General features: G+C 40.0%; 1 protein-coding gene across 2 annotated transcripts in view; it reads right to left on the bottom strand.

The window, feature by feature from the left end:
• The window catches only part of hipk3b (homeodomain interacting protein kinase 3b), a 41,357-nt gene extending 21,725 nt beyond the window's left edge, over positions 1-19,632 (bottom strand). Inside the window, exons 1-2 of one of the 2 annotated variants that reach the window (XM_071488215.1) lie at positions 19,273-19,632; positions 8,647-9,982 (exon numbers count right to left, since the gene is read on the bottom strand). In XM_071488215.1, the coding sequence (XP_071344316.1) occupies positions 8,647-9,982; positions 19,273-19,345 (1,409 nt within the window). In that variant the 5' untranslated portion in view covers positions 19,346-19,632. Of the gene's footprint in view, positions 1-8,646; positions 9,983-10,457; positions 10,492-19,272 lie in introns of those variants that run through there. The other variant, XM_071488216.1, reaches the window with a different exon arrangement.
• Positions 19,633-21,644: the final 2,012 nt, after the last annotated feature.

The following is a 21,644-nucleotide window of genomic DNA, read 5'->3' as shown; positions in this document are numbered from 1 at the left end:
CCTTTTCCTCCTCACAGCCTGAAGCTTCAACTATAATTTAAATGCTCCTTTGTGAATCGGCTCTGACCAATCAAAACACATCTTTCCCTGGTCAACAAGTTCAACAGTTTGTTCCTTCGTCTCAAACAGCTGCTTCCCTTCTTCCATCTATCTCCTCTTTTCCTCCCTCTCTGTTTGTTTGTCTCTCACCCACAGAGGCTGAGGCACAAGGCGATGTTATGTTAGCAGAACCAACACAAAGATGATGTATGGAAAGATTCCAAAACACACAATGTACGTGTTCGCAAAACTGCTGAACTGTTCAGATGAACTCCTCACACAATGAAAATGAGTTGGGTCCTCGATCCTAATATCTTATATCAGGGAATTGATTTAGATTCACATTTTTAACAGTGTGGCTAACTGTTCCCTTTGCTTATTGTATGTGCCAAGCTAGGCTAAAGATCCCACAGTCATATTTCCACGTTGTATTCTGTACTGCACAGACAAGACGTTGATGTTAATCTTTTTTTCTGTCTGTGGGTAAGATAGCAAACATATATTTCCCAAAATGTGTGTTTTCCTTGGATACGTAGTTCTGCTCAGCCTTTTTTTTTTTTTTTTTTTCTTTTATCTTATTTTTATCTCACCTGAAAAAAAACAGACTTGTCTTATTTGCAAGGGGCATGGCAGAGCAGGGAAATTATCTCTGTCACTATTTCTTATTCATGGCCATTATCTCACATTCCAGAAATAGTCCTGTGATCCTCTCTGCTTTGTCATCACAGGGAGGAACCAAGTGTAAAGTGGCATCAAACCAGCTCACACAGAGAACAGCAAATAAGGGTGGTTACACACTGGGAGGGAGGGGGCTCATTGTCATTTCATGCTTACACGGGCCTTTCGGTAAGCTTCTCCTGGTAAATAAACTCAGTTGGCCTATACTGCAGTTTGCCTCAGCTCAGTCACAAAGACAAACTGACAACATGGTGACTCCATGTTGGAAGAATGGAGCCTTACTGCACGTCCCCTCCAGGAAATGTAATTCCACATACTCTCAGAGCATCCTGCATTATTCAGTAGAACACAAAGGCAGTGTAGCAAAGGCAAAGGTAGTAGCACTTGCACTCTGATCTGGCCAGATCTTAGATTAAGGATACAAGGCTTTAGACACATTTTACTGATACAAACCACTCAATGGTGATGAGACAGAGCTAGAATTTGAAAACAGCATTTTTCCCAGGTCAGATGGACTAAGTTTCTTCTTTGCTGTTTTACTGTTTGAATCAAAGCATTTTGAAATCATTTGCAAAAACTGCATCTGAGCTCTGGTCTTCGGATGAGAGAGCCCATTCCAGAGGATAGAAAAAGAAACATCATAGAAAGACTTGTTTTCTCCTTGACATGTTAAATTAATGATTTACAGTCTTTTACTATTTAATGAGAAGAAATTAATTCTACTTACGATATACTGCAAGCATAGTAAAAGGTACATACAGCTATGCTTACATATGACAAAGAACCCAAAGTTTATTTAACAAGCAGAATCTCTCTGATGTTTACCAGACAACATAGCTAATGGAGCAAACTACCAGCAATTTACAGCCTTGACAACAAAATATCTTTCTGAGAAGTTGCCAGCTATGTGGCCTTATGCCATTTCCAAGGTGAAATCTTGCAAGTACATCTAGAACATTTCACCCCAAAGACATTCATTTCTGAAAAGATCAAGGACTCAGAGACTTTCTGATGTACAAAGCTGATCTTGGATTTGAAGCACTTTCTGCAGTTTTCATTTTCTCTATTATGTTTGAACTGCTTGTTAAGCTACCAACTCAGGCAGGCTTCATTTATTGTGAAGCACTAATATCACAACAAACTATGTTACTGAACTGCAGCTGCCCACTTTGGTACTATCATGCGGTACTATCATGAATACTGTGCTACTATCATGAATACAAATGCTGTTTTTCAAACAACATTTGTGCCATAACACACTGGCAAAAGCCCACAGTCAAGTGGTAACTGGGTTAAGTTTTAGGTTTATTCATACCAGTAACCTCACAATATTGTATGAAAACAATTTGACCTTTTGCATAACACCAGCAAAATTATTTGTTGCTGAAAATATAAAGCAGTGCAGAGGGTGCTCATGGACTGAAGAGATCAGCAATGAGCCTTTTACATGTGAGCACCAGTTTGAGATATTGTTATAAACCGTAAGGGAGTTTCTTCCTCCTCATATCCAACATGAAGTTTAAAGACTGGGTAAACCTCCAGAATTCAAGATAACAATGAATAGAAACACTGATTTGGCCTAGCAAAGTGGGCTGAAAACCAAATGCTCATATCTTGTTAATAAAATACAACATGAGACAGCCTTAATGAATAATTTAGATGCTTTCTAACTAACAGACTGCAAGCCACTGCAAGCTAGTCAGGCCACATAAATACCTGAAAACACTCATTACCCACTAACCCAGAGACGTTCATAAGAGGGGAGGCGTTTGCCCACAAGTTCCCACACACACAAAATGTTTCTAGGACTGCCTGGGGGATTACTTGCTCGCTCTGTAAAAATGTCAGATCTACTTTTCAGGGGGAAGTTAATCCAGTAGTCTTAGTCCAAATACTCCATGTGTGGATAGGATAATGACCAACAGTTTACGGTTTGCATAGAGGTATAGGTCTACTTGGACAATCTTGCTGAATTAATGGATAGGAACACAAACAAATAACTCTCACATTGATATGACATGTCAGCAATTATAATACAATAAATTACTGATATGTAGCAAAATTGAAAAGTAAATGGAAAAAGTGAAAGAACACTTAATATGCCAAGCAAGATCACTTACTATGTCTCATTTCCATCTGTCACAATCGTTTTGGATTGCCTGATCTTGTAATGAGTTTGTAAGAATTAACATTAACATGACAATATAGTTTATAAGACAAACATGTTTTTGAGGACTATTTTCCAGCAAAATATAGCATGTCTGTCTGTGGGTGCAACAGTAATCAACAAAGTTAGTGACATGCATTAATGCAAAAACTGCATTTACACTTAACATTTGCAAAATGATAAATATTAATCCAAAACCTTAATAAAGGAAATTAAGGTTTCAATTTCAAGTTGGAGCTGTGATTAAGTGGAGAGAGTTCCAGCTTAGCTGACTGTGCAAACATGGGTGGCAAATTACAAGTGGCTCCTGGCCAAATGGTTGTAAACTGTGGAAGCGGCAGGTCTATCTGTCAAACTTATTGGTTTGAGCAGCTGATAGATTTGAGGTATCCACCAGCCACTGAAGATTACTGGCAAACAAATATGTAGTGCTGCACACATAACCAAATACACACTAACACAAATGGACATATGAAAATCAAAACAGCTGACGTTAGAGCTAGTTGACCTTGAACAAGTAAGTGTGAGCTCTCTAGTATTTCGAGCTGTCCTTATTTCATTCTGGCTGTCTATGTACTTCACCATCTATAGAAGTCAAAGCACACTGGCCGGTGTCCCATGAGCTATTTTAAGCAACCCTTCACTCTCAGCCTCAGCAACGCTGTTCCCTCACCGTATGCTTTGCATTCTCCTGTCTGTGAGGGGGTACAAACTACAGCGGGACAAAATTTTTTACAAAATATTTTTTTCATTTCATAAGAATTTTGTAATCCAGGCTTTGACCTGTGAGGAGAATCTTATCAAAAATAAATGAAAATATTAATTTCTAACAGTCCATAATGAAATTTAACGAATCAGTCTTTCTGTTTATAGCCTTTGTCTGAGCCTCTGAGCATTACTGCACAATAAGTACCTGGAAAAACATAAGTATTCAAGATATGTATGTGTACTGGCATCAACAAATTCCAATTAAAACTGCACATAACCCAACCATACAATGGTGATAAGCATGATCATTTGTTTATTTGTTTTTTTTTACGTCTGTGTGAAATATGTTGCCACTCAAAAATGTGAAGGATTTGTACCCAGACAGGTCTTATTATTATTCTGCACAGCAATTGGATGACCATGAGAGACTTGTGAGAAGCTGTTGGTCACCAAAGCTTAAGGTTGACAGATCTGACAAACAGAGCTGAAGCAGCTGCACTGTTCACTTCCTCTCCCTATAAAAGTACAGCGAAGTACAACAGTTCTATTTTGAGCAACTTCCTGAAACAAAGTGCATTTACAACACTGCGACAATATTCACAAAAAAGCTTGATGAATGTGTGGGATGAAAAGAGAGTGCAATAATTAAATGTCATGGTCAAGTATTTTTCCCACTGTTTCTACAAAAAATATGGCCAAAGTGTGGGTCAAAGCAAGTGCCGTCTTCTCACTTCAGTTAGTGAACAATGCTACAGTAAATGCAAATAGAGACAGATACCAAAAAAAACTATTTACATCTCTTTTTAATGAAAGTATTGAAATTCCCTGTGGACCATAGTGCTTCACTGGCTCATTGTGCACGCAGCAACAATTATTCAAATGCCATGCAAAGTCTTTTCAGTTTTCACTGAAACAGATAGCATTGACCTGAATAAATCTTGTCCCACTCTTCACAGCCTCGGAAAGTCAAAAAGGCAACAATCTGTACCAGAAAAATCAATAAAAACTACACTTGCTGACACTTCTAAAAGGAAGTGTCAATGAATAGGAGGGTGATATCACAAATTATATGATATTAAACTTTGAAGCTGATGTACCCTTGTTTTTCTTGATATCTTATCAATATGATCACTTCAACTCTCATGGAAATTGGATAATGACTTTAGGACACCTGCCATGTGGGAGACTGAGGTAAGAGTTTGTGGAGAGTGGAGGAGGGAAAATTTTATCAGAAGATGCAAGATGGTACAAGGGCATCAGCAGGCTGACAAACAAAAACCCAAAATTTCCACTGCATCATCTGTCAGAGTAAAATCCCAAACTACATCAGTCACTCCAAAGCATCAAGCTGCTGCAGAGATGACATCCTACCTATTACAGGATGTCATCACAGAGAAATTCCACTGGTCCCACACAGTAGAGAGAACAAAGGCTGCTTGCCTCTTATGGCAAATGTTGCTTGCTAGCACGGATCTGTGCCACCACAGTGAATCACAGCATGTTTTTAGTGTTACCAGTAGCCCTATTTCTTAGAACCACAAGGCCCTGATATTTCGCAAAGTAAACACGATTGTCTTCCTTGCTAGAAGTCTTTCCGATCTGACCTTTCTGTACATTTATTATTTAGGCATTGCACCTGTTTAGAGTAAATTTCAAATAGTAGATAATGTTTAGGGGGCCCCGTGTGCCCTGGAACATCGAAACAATGTTTATTGGTATGTTGTTATTAATGTAATAACTTTGCAGTTAGTTTTTAAATGTGTTTTTCCCAGTCCTACTGTCCCAACTGCGGAGGCTTACAGACATGTAGCTACAAATATTGGCATCCCAAACAAACACACTCGTATGATGTAGTGTACTCTCCACAGTAATGCAAATAAGTGTAGACGGTATCCTTACATTCTAATTCCACATCAGTTGACAGAGCTCGCAGCATTATCATCTATTTGCATGAGTAAACAGACTTGAAACAGACGACACGCTGGGTCACAGATATGCTCCTAAAGTGTAAGCAAAGCACAAGTAAAGCATGACGGCATTACAAGGCTAGTGTAAATAGGTGCACTGATTAAAAAGGAAACATATCTGTTACGACAGATGAAAGACTGAAATGCAGCCAGTGCAGACAGGGTGCGTGTGACCACTCCTAGATCTGGTTGAATATGTATCATTTTTCCATTAGCTCAATATGTCACACTTTAGCTGGGGGATGGCTTGTTTACATGCCAACAAGATGACAGGAATCCTGATTCTACGTGCGCAGGACAAATATTGACTGGAACAGTTAATTTCTTCGGCTTAGGGAAAGGTCCGAGGAAGGCAAAAAAGTAGCTCCTGAGTTAGTTATAATGACTGGGTTGAATCACTACCTCTAGTGAGTGTACACCAGCTGCCTGGTTTGAATTCAAATTATTTATCAACCATTAGTCATGCCACTTGTGCACCAAGCATATATTGCCATGGTGAGATCAAAACTTTTGGTTTAACTAGAAAGCAATGGTAATATAACTTGATCATGTCAAAATGTAAGAGTAAGGAAATAGAACAGCTCTACATCTTCCATGTTTGTACCAATCATGCACATATCCACACCCACCTACTATGCCAAAACAATCAACACTTTATGAAACATACAGACATAGATGCGTGCATATATTCAAAACCTCATGTGAATTATTGTCATCTGAGGAGCCTATTAATGTCAAATGGCTTACTTTATATCTTTTTTTCATCTCAAAGTCTCTATGCAAACTAAAGAAATGGCGCAAACCAAACAGTGAACTGGGTCACTCCTGCCTCTTGCACAACAGTCGATACCATTTCAGGCCTGTTTTTCTGATCAAACCAGAGCACTCCTAACATAATGCCAAAGGTAATTTATCCCGCCGGTTTTCCTAGTGCATATCCAAGACCAGCTGAAACAAAGGTGTCCTTCTAACATAAACATTAGTTATTTTATCTACAACCATGTCACACCACAGAGCGCATAACAGTATAATTATGTGTGGAATGGCATTCTGTGATTTCTCTCCCACCCATTCTTAACTTAATCTAAGTGCCCACACCGCGCATTAGAGTCAGTCTGCAAATATTTGCTTATCCATTTTTTCTATCATAATTTTTGTAAAATTCTTTCAATTCAATTTTAAGTCCAAAGCAGCTTCAGCCAAGAATGCAAATAGTACCAGAAATTTATTTAAGTCTTGCAGAACACAATTTTCTTTCCCAGGCAGCAGGGACATGGGCATTGAGTGTGTATCCAGCTACTAAACACTGCAGGGTCACAATTTTTCAGAGTCTGTGGTATGTAGGTCCTAAATAGGCAGGATGTTCTGCAGTCAGGGAGACATTTCCTTGTTTTGCTAGAGGAAGGACATTTTTTAAACCTAACTGTGGTGGTCTGCAGGAAGCTTGGCTCCTCTTAATAAGACATGAGCTCCCCTGAAAACATGATGTGTGAAATTTTGGGGGATCTCTAAAATATTGACAACATGCTATTTTTGCCATGCATTTCTATTTTTCTGTATCTTCATCATCATGGATCATGAAATAAACAACATCTCTCCCTCTCTCTCCTCACCGCTCTATGCCTCTGTGGTGCTGAAAGACACCGCAGGGAGCAGAGGCTACTTTTCATCTGTTTTCATATTCTCATTATTCATATTGTTATGATTAGAAATAATAATTACAAGTTAAATCAGGTGTACAGTTGCACCGGTGAACCAGTTTCACAGTATGCCATGGTATAAAAACTGATGTTTGTCATACCATCTACATTTGCTTATTACCAGTATTGAAAAAAATGCAACTGAATATGCAATTGCATGTCTATCCTCCTGAACTGTCTGTCAGTCGGGGCAACCCACTTCACACACACACATGCAGCTGAGAAATTGGCAAACAGAAATTTAAATCAGCAGCTTGGCATTACTTTGGATGCAAGGTTGCCCTCAAAGTCAGAGATTCAGTTTGCAAAAAATGTGGACGCATAGTGGCTGCCCAAGGATGAAACACTTCAAACATGTTCAACTATCAAAGTGTTACTAGTGTACTAAGTGTGTGTCCTGTTTAGAGCTGTAACGATATCTGTTTTTCACTACACAATTAAAAAGATAATTGTATTATCATGATATCTATAGAAAATTTGAAAAAATAAAATTACAAGAAATAATAACAATAACAATAATGCTAGCAGTCTAATTCATCTTTAACTTTGTTTACTGGGTTTATGGTATTTTTCTGTCTTAAATAAAAAAGCAGGGAGGTGGAGAGAGAGTCTGTTACCATAACTGTACAAAAGTGTACAAACAAATTACACTTAATGGATAGTGAAAAGGAAACCAGACGAACTAATGAAAAAAACCTCTAAGACCTAACATCTGCCATCACAAAATGATTAGGTGTATTATTAACACAATATCAATATCTAATTTTATAAATATCATAGTTATCATCAATACCAGTATGTTTAAACATTGATTATAAGATTTACTATCCAAATAATTTTTCACATTCCAACAACATCTGCGTTGTCTGTCCATTTGTTAACCTCTGACTTACAAATTTACACACTGATCCCAATCTGATCCCATAAAGAAACACACACAAACTTTCCCAGCTCGATGGACATAGGTGAGTGCGTGTGTGAGTTACAAGTATAGATAAGGTACAGACAGGATCAGTCTGGCTGCACTGTCGCACACCTGCTGTACATTGGCAACTATTCTGAGAATCGTTTAGAGCACTTGTGACGACATTTCTCACTATTTTCAGGATTTATCCCATAATGTAAATAATGACTGGTCGCAGTTTGTTGTAAATGTAGTTTAAAAAGAGCTCAAGCTCAACCAACAACAACAGTCAAATCCTCATTTTACATTAATGCATGAGTAATAATAATCTGATGATTAATTTTGAAAAAGAGCCCACACAAAAGCCATGGTATAGTTTGCAAGCTGGTGGACTGGACACCAGCAGAGACTGAAATAAGCATTCAATGCACTGACGTCCTGCTTTGTTAAAAATTGACAGAATTTCTCTTTTTTTCTACTCACCTATAGTACCGAGACTGGAGGTAAGTGGAGCACACTGCTTTGGACACGTGACTGGCGGAGCCAAAGTCTATCACCTTCACCCTGTAGGGTTGCCTCACTGGATCCACCAGCATTATGTTTTCCGGCTTGAGGTCTGCATGGATCAGACCCATGCTCTTCAGCTTTTTCAGAGCTGTAGCTACCTGCTGTAGCACAGGTCGGATCACTTTTAGAGGCAGGGGGCTGAACTTATTCTGCTTCAGGAAATCGTACAGGTTCTGCTCAAGCATCTCAAACACCAGGCAAGTGTGGCTGCGGTGCTGGAAGCATTCAAAGGCTCGCACCAGGTTGTGCTCATCTGCGTTCTCCCCACTCAGACGAGCAAGGATGCTGACTTCGATTTGACCCTGCCGTGCATATGAAGGGTGGTTCTTCAGGATCTTCACAGCCACTACCTCGCCCGTGCCCCTTTTCCAGCACTTTACAACCTGGCCGAATGTGCCACGCCCCAAGAAATCCAGCACTTCATAAGTATTCTTCATCGAACACAGAACTTCATGCTGTACTACCTGATAGTCCCCATCCCCTCCTCCTGTCCCTCCTGCTGCACCTACACCCCCAGGCCCTGCACCCTGTTTAGAGGGGCCCCCTCCAGCCCCCCCAGCCGCAGGTGCAGTTACGGCTGCGTTCCCCACATTCGTTGTTTGCAACATGGCCGGCAATATTGACAGTTCCTCCACAATCTGCATGGTGCTCCCTCGGTTATCCAGCTCCTCACTTTTACGTTTCAGCCCACATCGCTGAGAGCTGTCAGCTGAGTTCAAACCTCCACAGTTCTCTTCTCTGTCACCCTCCTCCTCCTCCTCCTCTCTGCCTCCCTCACCTCCTCCACTGCAGCCCTCTCCCCTTCCCCCTCCTCCTGCCCCTGTTGCTCCACTGCTGCCCCCACTTGCTGTGTCTGTCTGCTGCTGCTCCTTGCCCTGCGAGTGGACAACCCCTGCGTCCTGCCGCTGCTGAGCCGCAGCCGGGCCTGGTCCTGGTCCTCCTCCTCCTCCTCCTCCTCCTCTTTTACCGGGTTGTTGTCTCTGTACGCCACGCACCACCACCGTCTGCACCGGGTACCCTTGTCCTCCACGCACTTTCACACCCACTGCGAAGTCTCGGTTCACAAACGAGTGGGCTTGTTTTGTTGGGTGCACAATGCCAAGGGTTCTGCTGTTCAGATAAGTCCGCGGGTGTGCCCTCTCATGGTACACACAGCTGCTGGGCTCAACTTTGAGTTTCTTCACACTGCTAAAGGCACTTGTCTGGGTTTGATAAATGTGTGGTGGGTAGACCAAGACTTGTGAGGCCATACCTGCAGATAAAGACAATAAACCAATAGGTCATTAGTTTGGATCCCTTAAGCCATTTTAGCATGTTACAAAGAATATTGCCATTTTAAAAAACTATGCTAAAAACTGCGAGGCCTTATGAACCATGCTCATACTTAAATGTTGAACAACATATTGTGCAATACAAAAATCTAGTTATTACATCATCAACCAAAAACCAAAGGACAGTATAGATCTCCCACAGTGTTTTCCTGTCTTTATTTGCTTAAGGTCAAGGGTAAGTTTAAGTTACTATGAGTACAAAACAACTGACAACATCAATCCCATGATGTTGTTTTAATTACTCCTACTTGATGTCCCACTAACATCCATCACCCCAACATATGCCAAATGTTGTCGTGAAGTGCTTGAGAGCACCTTCACCATTCTGCCTATCCTCTGCAATCCCACCGACACCTCCACACAGTTGATGACTAACTTCTCAAAGGTTTGCCTGACCTTTTCCTGCCATTTCCATGCATCCTACTGCAGGTCTCTAGGCAACCAATAGGGAGGGAGAGGGAGAGAGGATAAAGACACAGACAAAGAGAGAAAAATAAAGTCACAAACCATCATCAGGCCCACGTGTCCAATTACCTAAGACATGATTTATTCTTCCTTCTTCCCCCATTGTGTGTGTTTGAGGGTGGATAAAACAATTCATGGTCATGGAGACTGCCATATCTTGCTGAAATAGTTTGAAACTCAATTCAGTGTAACAGAAAAGGAGCAGTGAAGTAGCATAACGAATTTCATGCTCTTGATCATCTTTAAAAGCCATATTCAAAACTTAGAGTGACCTTATCACTATGTAAACCGTGTTTATCTACATAAAAACCAAATCTTAATCAGTGGTGTGTGTGCCATGTATAAACAAGCAAGTCTTAGTAATATGAGCATCATTTTTGATGCCTTATTTCCCCAATTTGTTCAAATTTTTCAGTTTCTAAAAGTCTGTCTAAAAGGACAAACAAGTGAGTCAGGTTTGGGCTGCTAGCACCCTGCAGAGTCTCCTAAAATAAATATCTATGATGGAAAACCCACTTGTGTTGTGATAACACTAATGCTGTGAGCCACCCCTTTGACTCTATTCTGAGCAGCAAGATAAGGTCAACTAATTCCCTGGACAGCTCTCTGCACAATCACACCCTGTGTTACTGTTTGGTGGCACCATTTACCATCTTCTCTGTTAGAGACAATTTATCAAATTATCCCAAGCAGGGCTCAAAAGGGTAGCCCTTTTGGTTGGGAATAAAAACAAAATTGGAAGTGTTCCATTGGGAAATTAAAACTGGCCACACTGGTCCTGGCTGTCCAGTCTGAAAGTCTACTACAGTCTCAAACAAAAACTGTTTGCTAAATACAGCACAAACGTATTTCTAAAAGTAAGTTCACATGTTTTAATGGTTTTGTTAGGGCAGCGTGGCTTGGGCTTTTCTGTGTGGAGTTTTTATGATCTTCCTGTGCCAGCATGGGCATAGTCCACAGTCCACAGTCCAAAAAAGTTAGAGACTCTAAATTACCCACAGGCGTGTGAGTGTCTTGCCTGTCTTTACGTGTTAGCACTGAAACAAACAGTAACACACCTCTCGTACAGGGTGTGCTGGGATTTGCTAAATTGTTCTCGGGATGGTTGCTAACGCACCTATATTGATTGTCTTGCCTGTAATTTAAAGCAAGGCCTCTATTTTTCATTACAGTCACTATTACTAGAATTTGAAAATTTCCAACTTTGATACACTAAATTGAGTTTCAAAAAACAAAACAAAACAAAAAAAACACAATGACAGAAAGCAGTGCACAAAGCATCACTCCACACAGAAAAGGATTCCCACAATTTTTGCTGTTTTGATCCATAGGCTAGGTGTGTTTCAAACAACTGTACTTAGCCAATAACCTGCTAAAAACACTTCTTCTGTCTGCACTTCAGAGAGATGAGGAGGCAACTCCATGACACTAACATATAGTGTATCTGGCTGTGTTGTGAAGAAACTGTGAGTGTTTGGAACATGTGAGTCAACAGCAGAGACGTCAATCATGCTGCAGGGGTGGTTTGAGAAGTTTCTATGATTTGGGGTTTTTTAAAATCAATTTTAACTGTTTTTGAATACTAAGATTGTGTTAGACTGTTAAGACTCTTTTTTTTTAATTTTTTTTAATTTTTTTTAATGCGGGTAATAGATTTTTCTACTTTAATTTGATTGTTCACAAAGAGGGTGGGGAGTGACATGTAAGGCCTGTTGAATGCTTCTCAGGACAATCATTTCCTCTTCTGCCTCGTTCCAAAACACGCTGACAATTATCAGTCATGTTTGGCTCTTTCTCCTTTTTCCTCTACAGTGGCCTTCCCATGTGAATGGGAACAAAGGAATAAACAATCAGAAACAGAACTACGTGGCAGGACTATAGCCACACCATATACATCTAAGTTATTTTCAAGTATAATAGGGATAGCTGATAGAGCAGAAAATATCAATCAAGTTTAATACATGTTCAGTACTTGTAACTTTTTGTGATACAGCAAAGCCAAGTTAAGTATTTTTCATGACTTATACAGAAATAATACATCAGTAATGAGAGTTTTGTCTGTCTGGGGAATGGAGATGTTAATTGTCTGGTCTGAAGAGAGAGAGCATGCCGTCTGGTTTCAAAGTCCCTAGAGATAGAGAGCCTGAACTTCAGCTACACTCACCAACACTCTCACCGAATTGAACATGAACAACTAAACATCAAGATGTCTAGATTTGAATGTCAGCTAAGCATAATACAAAACCCAAATTCAATTTAGAACTTAACAAAACTTGGGCACCACTCAATTTCCCTGGCCACACAAATGCAATCATTAAATAAATGGTAAGTATAAGTCTGACACAAGGATATGCAGTAGACAGCCTTTGTTGTTTCAAAGCAAAGAAAGTGGCAGCTGCTGCTATTATTACCATTTGGAGTCAGATACTCCCTTGGTCAGCCATGAGGCTCCTCGTGTGGCATCACATTACATCCTTCAAAGCTGTAGAACCTTTACAGCAACCTTGAGCTGCTAAGTAATTGCTCACAGTTGCACTTTTGACCCTGGCATACTCAAAATTAAATTGAGAAGAAAATAAACACCAGACACCTGTCTACAATGAACAAATGGTACTGACTGATGAACCAAAAAGAGCCTTTAGAGAGAGAAATAATAGTAATAGGTGAGAAGATAAACAGGTGGTAACAGTCACCACCTGTGAGGAAAAACAAACACAAAATTAAGCAATGTTTCCACCCCATGTTCTTTATAGTAGAGGGAAACTGTCAAATTCAAAAACAAATAAATAAATGACTCAATGAATAAATAAATGTCCAATTAAAAGGACCAAAAATAATAATAAAAGTAAATACAAGCATGAATTCAGGGATAAAATGTGACATAAACTGATATTTCTGTTTTAATTTGCTTCTGTATTTATTTACCTTTGTGTTAATTCTCCTATTTATTTACTTTCCATTTAAATTTTTTCGTCATTTATTTACCTATCCATTTATTATTTCCCCTGCACCCCCCTATTCACTTTTTCATGTGGACACTAACTGACAGTGTGTTTCAGTCAGCGGCATACACCAATACAGACGTTGACCCTTTTATATTCAGCAATTTAGTGTCTGGTAGCCTATTAATGTTAATATATAAATCTAAAAATACTGACATGACCACACACTCATCCTTTCTCCCCACAGCCATTGTTGCTGCTGCAACACCAGCCCTTCATTTATTAATGTACATGTGTTATCAAGGTCCCCTATTACTACACACTCCCCAACACTTGTGTGTTCAGGAAGTAGCTAACAACAACATCATCTGATGCCAGTCACAGCCCATGCAGGTCACAGTGCTTGTTTATACTGCTGTCCGTACTGTTTGCATACAACTTGAAAACATGATGACTTATTTTGGCTCTTCTTGGAAGATTTGTGCAAGACAGGACTGCCTACTAAAAACCCACAGCATTCGACATTAGACAGTCAGCTACAGTTAATGTTAACATTAGCTGGCATTAGTATTAGCTCGATACAGTCACTGAGCAGTGAGCAGCTGAAACAGAGAAGTCTGTGCTGGGCAACCATGATAAGCAAGTTAAGCTTAATATTTGTAGATATGTTTTCTTGTTACATGAAAAGAAATCTTCGAACAGATAAAAAAAAAAAAAAAAAAAAAACAGCTGAGTGCCACACAGCAACAATGACTACAGGGAGAAAGGACGAGTGTATGGTCATGTCAGTATTTTCAGAACATTAGTACTGGACAGAAATTATTGAAGCTGTTTAGCTCAACCTAGATAGAGAACCAGTTAAAATTGCCTGAACCATCAGATCACATGCCCCCATGCTTATCAATTCTTTTTATTAATGCCAGCAGGTTTTTTAATGCCAGGTGGCATGATATGCGTATTATGCGAGTTGAGTAGGGCTTGGCAAATTACACAAGGGCCCCACCTCCCCCTCATGTCAAAGAGAGTGTCAATGTTAACAACTTTGATGGAAGGATGAAGTGGACGTATCCTTCTAGTCACAAAAAGAGAAAAAAAAACACCATAAGAGTGAACTGCAGGACCAGCAGTCAGGTAAACTTGTGTTCTCTCCTCTCCGAGTCTGATGTGAGCAAATAACAGTAACATTAAGTTGATGTGCATCTCTCTAGTCTGTCTGTCTTGCTAAGCGAGCTGAGCAGTCCATCTCTTGGCCTATCTGTGTCTAGCCTACCACCTACTTCCATGGCTAAGTTCAGTCAATCTGTTCCAGAAAAAGATAATTACATCGCACATGAACATCCATTCATATGTACGTGCACCAGATGAAACTCATGCTTTCCAGCAGCAACCCCTGTGAGGACCAGTCCTGACAATATATGGCACACATAATTTTTAAACGAGACAATTATTATACTGGGAAATATAGATGCACATCCCTCAGTAAATAATAACTATCAAGTATTCAGCCAAGCTATATTATAAATAGTGTTTTATATTTGAACATTTTTAAAAGGAAACATGAGGGAGCCAGTTTGAGTGGGCCTAATGCAGCTGATAAAATTAGTAATAAAACTGCTGCCATAGCAGAATCATTAAGGGAATCAATAAAGAAATCGGACTGATAAGCAGAATCGATAATGGCATTGGTATCAATAAAATCTTATCGATTCCCATCCCCAACCTTACAGCATTATCATGACACTGGAGCACAGCGTAGTATCAAACATATACATTAGCCCAATTAAAAAACACAATCGATTCAACCCTAAAGGGGGGATCAATAACTCAATGCCTTCAAATATGCTAGATGCCATGATGCTAAGATCCTACCATGGTTAGGGCTGCACAATACTGGCATAAATGAGAACCATGACTTGCTCCACTCAGAATCGAGATTACAGTTTTCTCCCCGGATTCTTAAGGATGCTGTTTTTGTTTTGCTCAACTCCTCCGTTCCCTACTGTCTGTCCCCCTCTCTCTCTCTCTCTCTCTCTCAAACACACTGTCTATGGACCCATGGGATTGGCTAAAAACAACAATGAATATGTATTTATTTGTACATAGAGTGGTGAAGTGAGATCTAATCACAAGTGGTCAATCGAGCACATGGCGAGATTCATTCTAATGCCGGGTGTGAACCAACTTGCTCAGAGCTGTCCACTTGTGATCAGATCACCTGGGATGCATGTTAATGCCAGGTCTGAACAGGGCCAGTAAACCTTAACCAAACTAGGTCATACTGCATTGTAGGTTCAGGGTCTGAGTAGATGTGCAACCATATTGGTTTTTTCCCAAAACCAATTTTCATTTTTCGTGATTTTAACTTTGTTCACCCCTAGATGTTGGTTTATTTATGAAAGAATGCAATGAGGTCTTCTTAGCTACTGCTCAGTTAAGACGATGATACCAAATCCACAGTGGCTGTGTTCAGAACCACCTACTAACATACTATTCATACTAAGTATGACATCAATATGAGTTTGTAGCGTGTTCCAGCTGCATAGTATGTGGATTTTATGTACACGAGAAATGCTCAGATGTAGCCAACTAGCAGCTCTCCCATGAGAGCATGAGTTAGATAAACTGATCACACACTGGAAATAATTCGCCTGAAAAAATATTCACACTTACCAAAAGACATATTTACAGTCAGATGAGCAAAAATTACAACAGCTTATAGCCTGCTTTAAAATCCCCACCTGCCTACTGCATACTCACTGAGTATGTAGTGGGCAGTATGTTGGAGGGTGCTTCCGAACAGAGCCTGTGACAATGAATATTAAGGTATCTAATTGCTTCCTGCTGTTGCTTTCCCTTGAGCCTAAAGCAGGGGTTGCTGTCTTAACACACAGTCCCACAGCATCACTAAATACTGAGGTGTTTTGCTTGAGTCTCGTGAACATGATCTTCTATGCCCACTAGATAAAAGGCCCTCTATTTTCTAAAGCATGTGACCGTGGGGTGTTTCAACTGTGAACTTATGACTATCATTTAGAAGTCTTCTCCTTGTAGGATTAGCTCCTGTACCCAGGCAATATGCTGTAACTACTGAAATTACAATTTTTACTTCTGCTCAATAATGGAGAGGTTTTACATATGAATGCCTAAACTCAATGTGTAGGCACATGTATATCATTATGTTGCATTATTTATTCGATATACATAAAGCACTGACCCATCACCTTTTTGTACAAGTTGTAAATGTAAATTAGATTTTCAGAAAGCACAAATGGGCACAGATTAAGAAGACAAAGGCATCTTCATTACTAGTACTATTTTTATGAGCCACAGAGAAACATGAAGAGACCACATACCTGAGAATCATTGATCGTATGTGTCTGTTACTTTAGAGAGGGAAAAAAGTAAACAAAGTAATCTATCTAAATTCAAAGGGACCAGTCTATCACCTTTATCAAACATGTATTAATAGCTGTCAAAAAGTCACACACGCTGAAATACTACACCCCCCAACAAGCACTTATATCGATCAGCAAAGCATTGATCATAGTGCCATACACACATTTCTCATTAAACCAGCTATGAACACAGTAGCAGAGTGAGCTGTTTTATCTAAAAAAAACAGATCTTTTTTTACTCACTAGTTTCTGGACTAAAGCATCTACTGTGACATTGTGCTCTGAAACGATTGGTGGGTGCTGTGTGCTGGAGCAGATGTTTACTTCTTGGGAAAATTTTCCACCCATCACTTTTGTGATTCACGCAAGTTACCACAAAACATCGCCTTGTCATGGTGCTCTTCCCATAAACTATCAAACATTCCGTTTTGTGTACTGCCTCATGTCTGTACGCACAACTCAAGATGACATCACACAGAAACCAGTCTTTAAGTTGGCCACAATGCAATATAGATAACCAGCTGCCCCATGCATAGCAAATCTGTGTAGCATGACATCACATGACAACATGTTCCAAGTCGTTTTGCCTACCCACCTCAGTTAACAACCAGCATTACCCACTAATAATAACTGCAGGGGGAAATACTGTTTAAACATTTATTTACTGGTCTCACTGAGCTGCCTTTCTTCTGGCTTTACTGGTGTCAGTTTCATTATCACCCACAACCTTACTTTTGTGGCCTTGCTACTGATAAACTGAGAAATGTGACACACAGTGACCAGTGTCTATGCAAAGGGGAATCACACAAACAGAGCTGCACAGTGCTGCACAGTACTCATGGTGTTGTCTCAAAAGGTTCACAGTATTCACAGATAGAAATTGGGGCCAGCTTCACTACCATTTTAGACACAGTAGGTTGTGAAATTTGAATACCATCTCTACTCACAAGAATGTTTATTTATGGCAAATGCAGCTGCTGTGGTACTATCTGTACTTAACTACTGTTCCTATGAAAAAAAAATTACAAGTAAAAAAGAAAAAAGCAGTAATCCTTGGACCAGTAACAAGAACTACAAAAAGGGCAGCTATGATGCATTGTACTTTTTGGTCCAAATTGAACTGGGGTGACTGCTGCATAAGCCAAACCAGCCAAAACTTCCATTCAGTGTATGATGTACTACTGGAATGTGTCATCTTAGGAAAACAAAACAAGCACCAACAATATGCTACATCCTAGTGCTGGGAAATGAGATCATACTGGGCACACATGCAGACAGGAAAAGTACATAACTCTTAAGTCTACACAATGTGTCCACCATGGAGTCTTCGATTTCTCTTTCAGGCTTCACCAACTTCCAAACATCATGGGTTTTAGTGGGACCAAGAACTCCAAGTGATGGTTCCCTGTCATATAAACAGTAGGTACTGCAGACTATATAACCTACAATTATGTAGGCTACTTCTGTTTCGCTGGTGCACGGTGGTCATGTCCAAACTCTATAACCCTATTCCTATACTAACCCTATATTATAATGTACATTTAGAGCATTTATCATAATTTAGCCGGAAGTCTCTATTTGTGTCCCCCCCCCCCACCCTCCTACCCTCAAAGAAGCTTGCAAGACCTTAATAAGCTAAAGTATCTAGATTCATCAAACTGTTGTGAGATATAACCACGACAAACACGTGTAAAGTAGTAGTTGAGGTCTCTTAAATGTAATAATTGTTTAATGACAGGTGTTATTACTAGACATTCTGTTCAAATTTAGACCAAGGAGAACCAGGGTATGATAATGGAAATGTATGTTTTTGTACTTTGTATTTCTAGGGCCGTTTTATGATTATGTGAATTGAAAGCTATATTAAGTTTTCCCAAGCTGTGATTATGGTTTAACGTGCAATGTTTTGCTATGTTAACTAAGTCACTTGGGAAGCCCAGCGTTATCTAAGATATATGAAACAACAATACAGCACTCACAAACTTCAGTCACTCGGTCCATTTATGGTAGGTCATTGTTGGCAGAACCGACTGTGTTAGTTCAGATTAACTCAGGTTTAGGTTAAAGGCAACATGATAAAAAAAAGACCTCGACGGGTCCCCGTGAAAACAACGATATAACAAACACTGGAGAGTGTCCAGTTCATTCACGGCAATAATAACCACCAGCGTCATCGCTGCCGCTGTTTGGCAGGATATTAAAAATAAATCACCACTGGTAAATGAATTACTCAAAGTGCCGACATAGCTAGCTGCGTTTGAAGCTACTGCTGAAACCTTATACTGCCAAAAGCTCGCTAGCTAACTTTGTAGCTAAGTTATGAGTTTGTATTACGTCACATTTAAACTATCGTTTCAAAGGTTAACTCACACAATTATGACCATTGACAGCCTTCAACCAAATACTTACCTTCACATAGAGTCACTATAAGTATAATCCAGGGCTTCTCTGAACATGTTATGGACTTATAAATCCATACCATGCACAGTTCGCCTGCATTGCTGCCATCTTGTCCTAGACGACAGGAAGGGAGAGCTCCCTCTCGGTAACGCCACCATCTCCCACATTTTAAACATTAAATAACTCCTGCATATGAGCGTCCACAAACATCACACCGAGCCCAGGTCGTAGCTACACAGTTCAAATTCGTCTCCCTCCTCTTAGGGCGATGCAGCCCATCTCTGAAAGGGTGTCCGTTACCCCGTCTAGACGTGCGGTTCAGCGGCCCTGCCAGCCTCTAACATGTCCCTTTTCTCTAGCAACTGCAAGCAAATGTTTGTGAACTGACGGCATCGGTCAGACCGAAGTAATCGATCAGCGAGCAGATCCAAAAATTCAGCACTCAGAGGTGGAGGCCTGCTCATGTGCAACACAATACAAAAGAGAAAAGGGGGAATTTATTTTCACTGGAAAAGCCCAGTGTTTAGTGAGAAGATACACATCGTGTGAAATGTTGGATTATATGCATTTTAAAGGATAGGGCTGGAATAAAAGAATGGACTATTGTGAGCAGAGGGATTAGCTACAATGTACATTTGACATGTGAAAAAAACACATTCAAGGTATAGGTCTTTGTTCTGCATTTGCGATTTACTTACCTGCAAGCTGATAGAAAAACCAGCGATGTTAGACATTTGCACCCTTTGGATATCTCCTTAATTAACCAACACTGAGTTCTACATTAGAGTACAGAGCTGAAAAGGCTTTACAGGTAATAACAATGAGTGGTAAGGGGATCAGGTGAATGAGCAAATTTTTTTTTTTTTCTAAGAAAACACTTATCCTTGATCAGTTTCTAGAATGTTTCATATTTGATATTTGAATTTGAAGTGGAAAAACTTAATGAAGTCAATATGCAACCTCCAGTAATTATTATTTTTTCTTCTTTGGCAGAGTGTCAACAACACAATGTTCTTAAGGAAATTAGTGGTGGTGCACAAGCTGATGTCTAATGCTCAGGCAGTCAGGAGGCACCCAGCTGACAAAGAAAGCTGCTCACAAGCCCCTGGTGTCTGAGAAGACCAGCTGTAACTTAATCCACCAAAAGGTCTTTGTCTTTCCCAGTCTTCACCAGTTCCCACCCACAGTTACAGACAACAAACCACCGTCTAACCTGGCGCATTGCAAGTAAACACAGCTGCTGTGGCAATAGTGGAAGCAGAGTAGCCCACATGTACTGACTCCCCTGGTAAGTTTGTTTAGCTTCTCATCAAAGACACAAGGGTGCTTCCTGCATCGTGGGCCCTCATGTTGTCCCTTGTGCTCTCATCCCTGTCAGTAGTGCGTGGTTTAACTTCAGATCTAGAGAGACCTATTCCTGAATAAACTGACAGAAGAAAATACTACCCGCAGTGTTCCGCTAAAGTACACTCATAATGTCACATCATCCCGGTATCATATCTAAGAATTATTTTTCCAAATTTAACTCAAGGCAATAAAATTTTGGTTGTTTTTCACCACAAATGCTGGAACCACGAAGACTCAATCGCATTCACACACAAGAACAGTGTACAAACATAACGTCAATGGACTACTACACCATATTTGTCTACATTACACGAGTTTTCTAATAGCTTTGTACCTGAGGGGGGGGGAAAAAAGACTTGTTCACTTTAGATCAGATAATTGCTCTGTCGTCTTTTGCTCTGGTCTGTTTCAGGTTGTTGACAGGGTCCTCTCAAGCGCGCTCTCTCGGTGTTTATCCTTTGTCTCCCCCTGTTGGGCAGCATGGCGAGCAGCATTGTGCAGTACAAAAGGAGTTTTTGTTCTTGTTGCCGACACATATGTCATGACATATATTTGTCAATTTAGTGACGACAACAAAAGCGTGTATAGTCTTACTGACGAATTGGCTAAAACGTGATAGCATAAACCTTAGGGAAATGAGTAAGGGTCGTAAACATAGGTCCGTATTTATAGACCACACACAATGACTACTGCAAGAAGCCACCCATGGGCCAAAATGATAAACTTGGTTTGCGGTTCGTATGAATCATATGAACGCACCTGCTTATAAGCATTGTATTGTAAAACCCAATATAAAAAAATGTAAATAGTGCATTTAATTACACCCTTATCTTTTTAGAGTAGGTTATGAATAGGATAAATTTATGGCAGAGAAGTGCAACACACCGAGGGTACTCCCTGGCAACAACCCCCATCTCGCAAATGAAAAGCTACATTAGTCTATCAACAGAAAATTAATTGGCAATCATTTTTGCTTATCGTTTGAGACATTTTTCAAGCAAAATATTAAGAATTCTAAAGTTCCCGCTTCTTAG

The sequence above is a fragment of the Trachinotus anak genome, unplaced genomic scaffold (genome assembly GCF_046630095.1).
Source record: "Trachinotus anak isolate AG129_WGS33_773 ecotype Australia unplaced genomic scaffold, CSIRO_AGI_Tana_v1 ptg000011l, whole genome shotgun sequence".
Classification (NCBI taxonomy): domain Eukaryota; kingdom Metazoa; phylum Chordata; class Actinopteri; order Carangiformes; family Carangidae; genus Trachinotus; species Trachinotus anak.
This window is presented reverse-complemented; position numbering and strand designations above follow the sequence as displayed.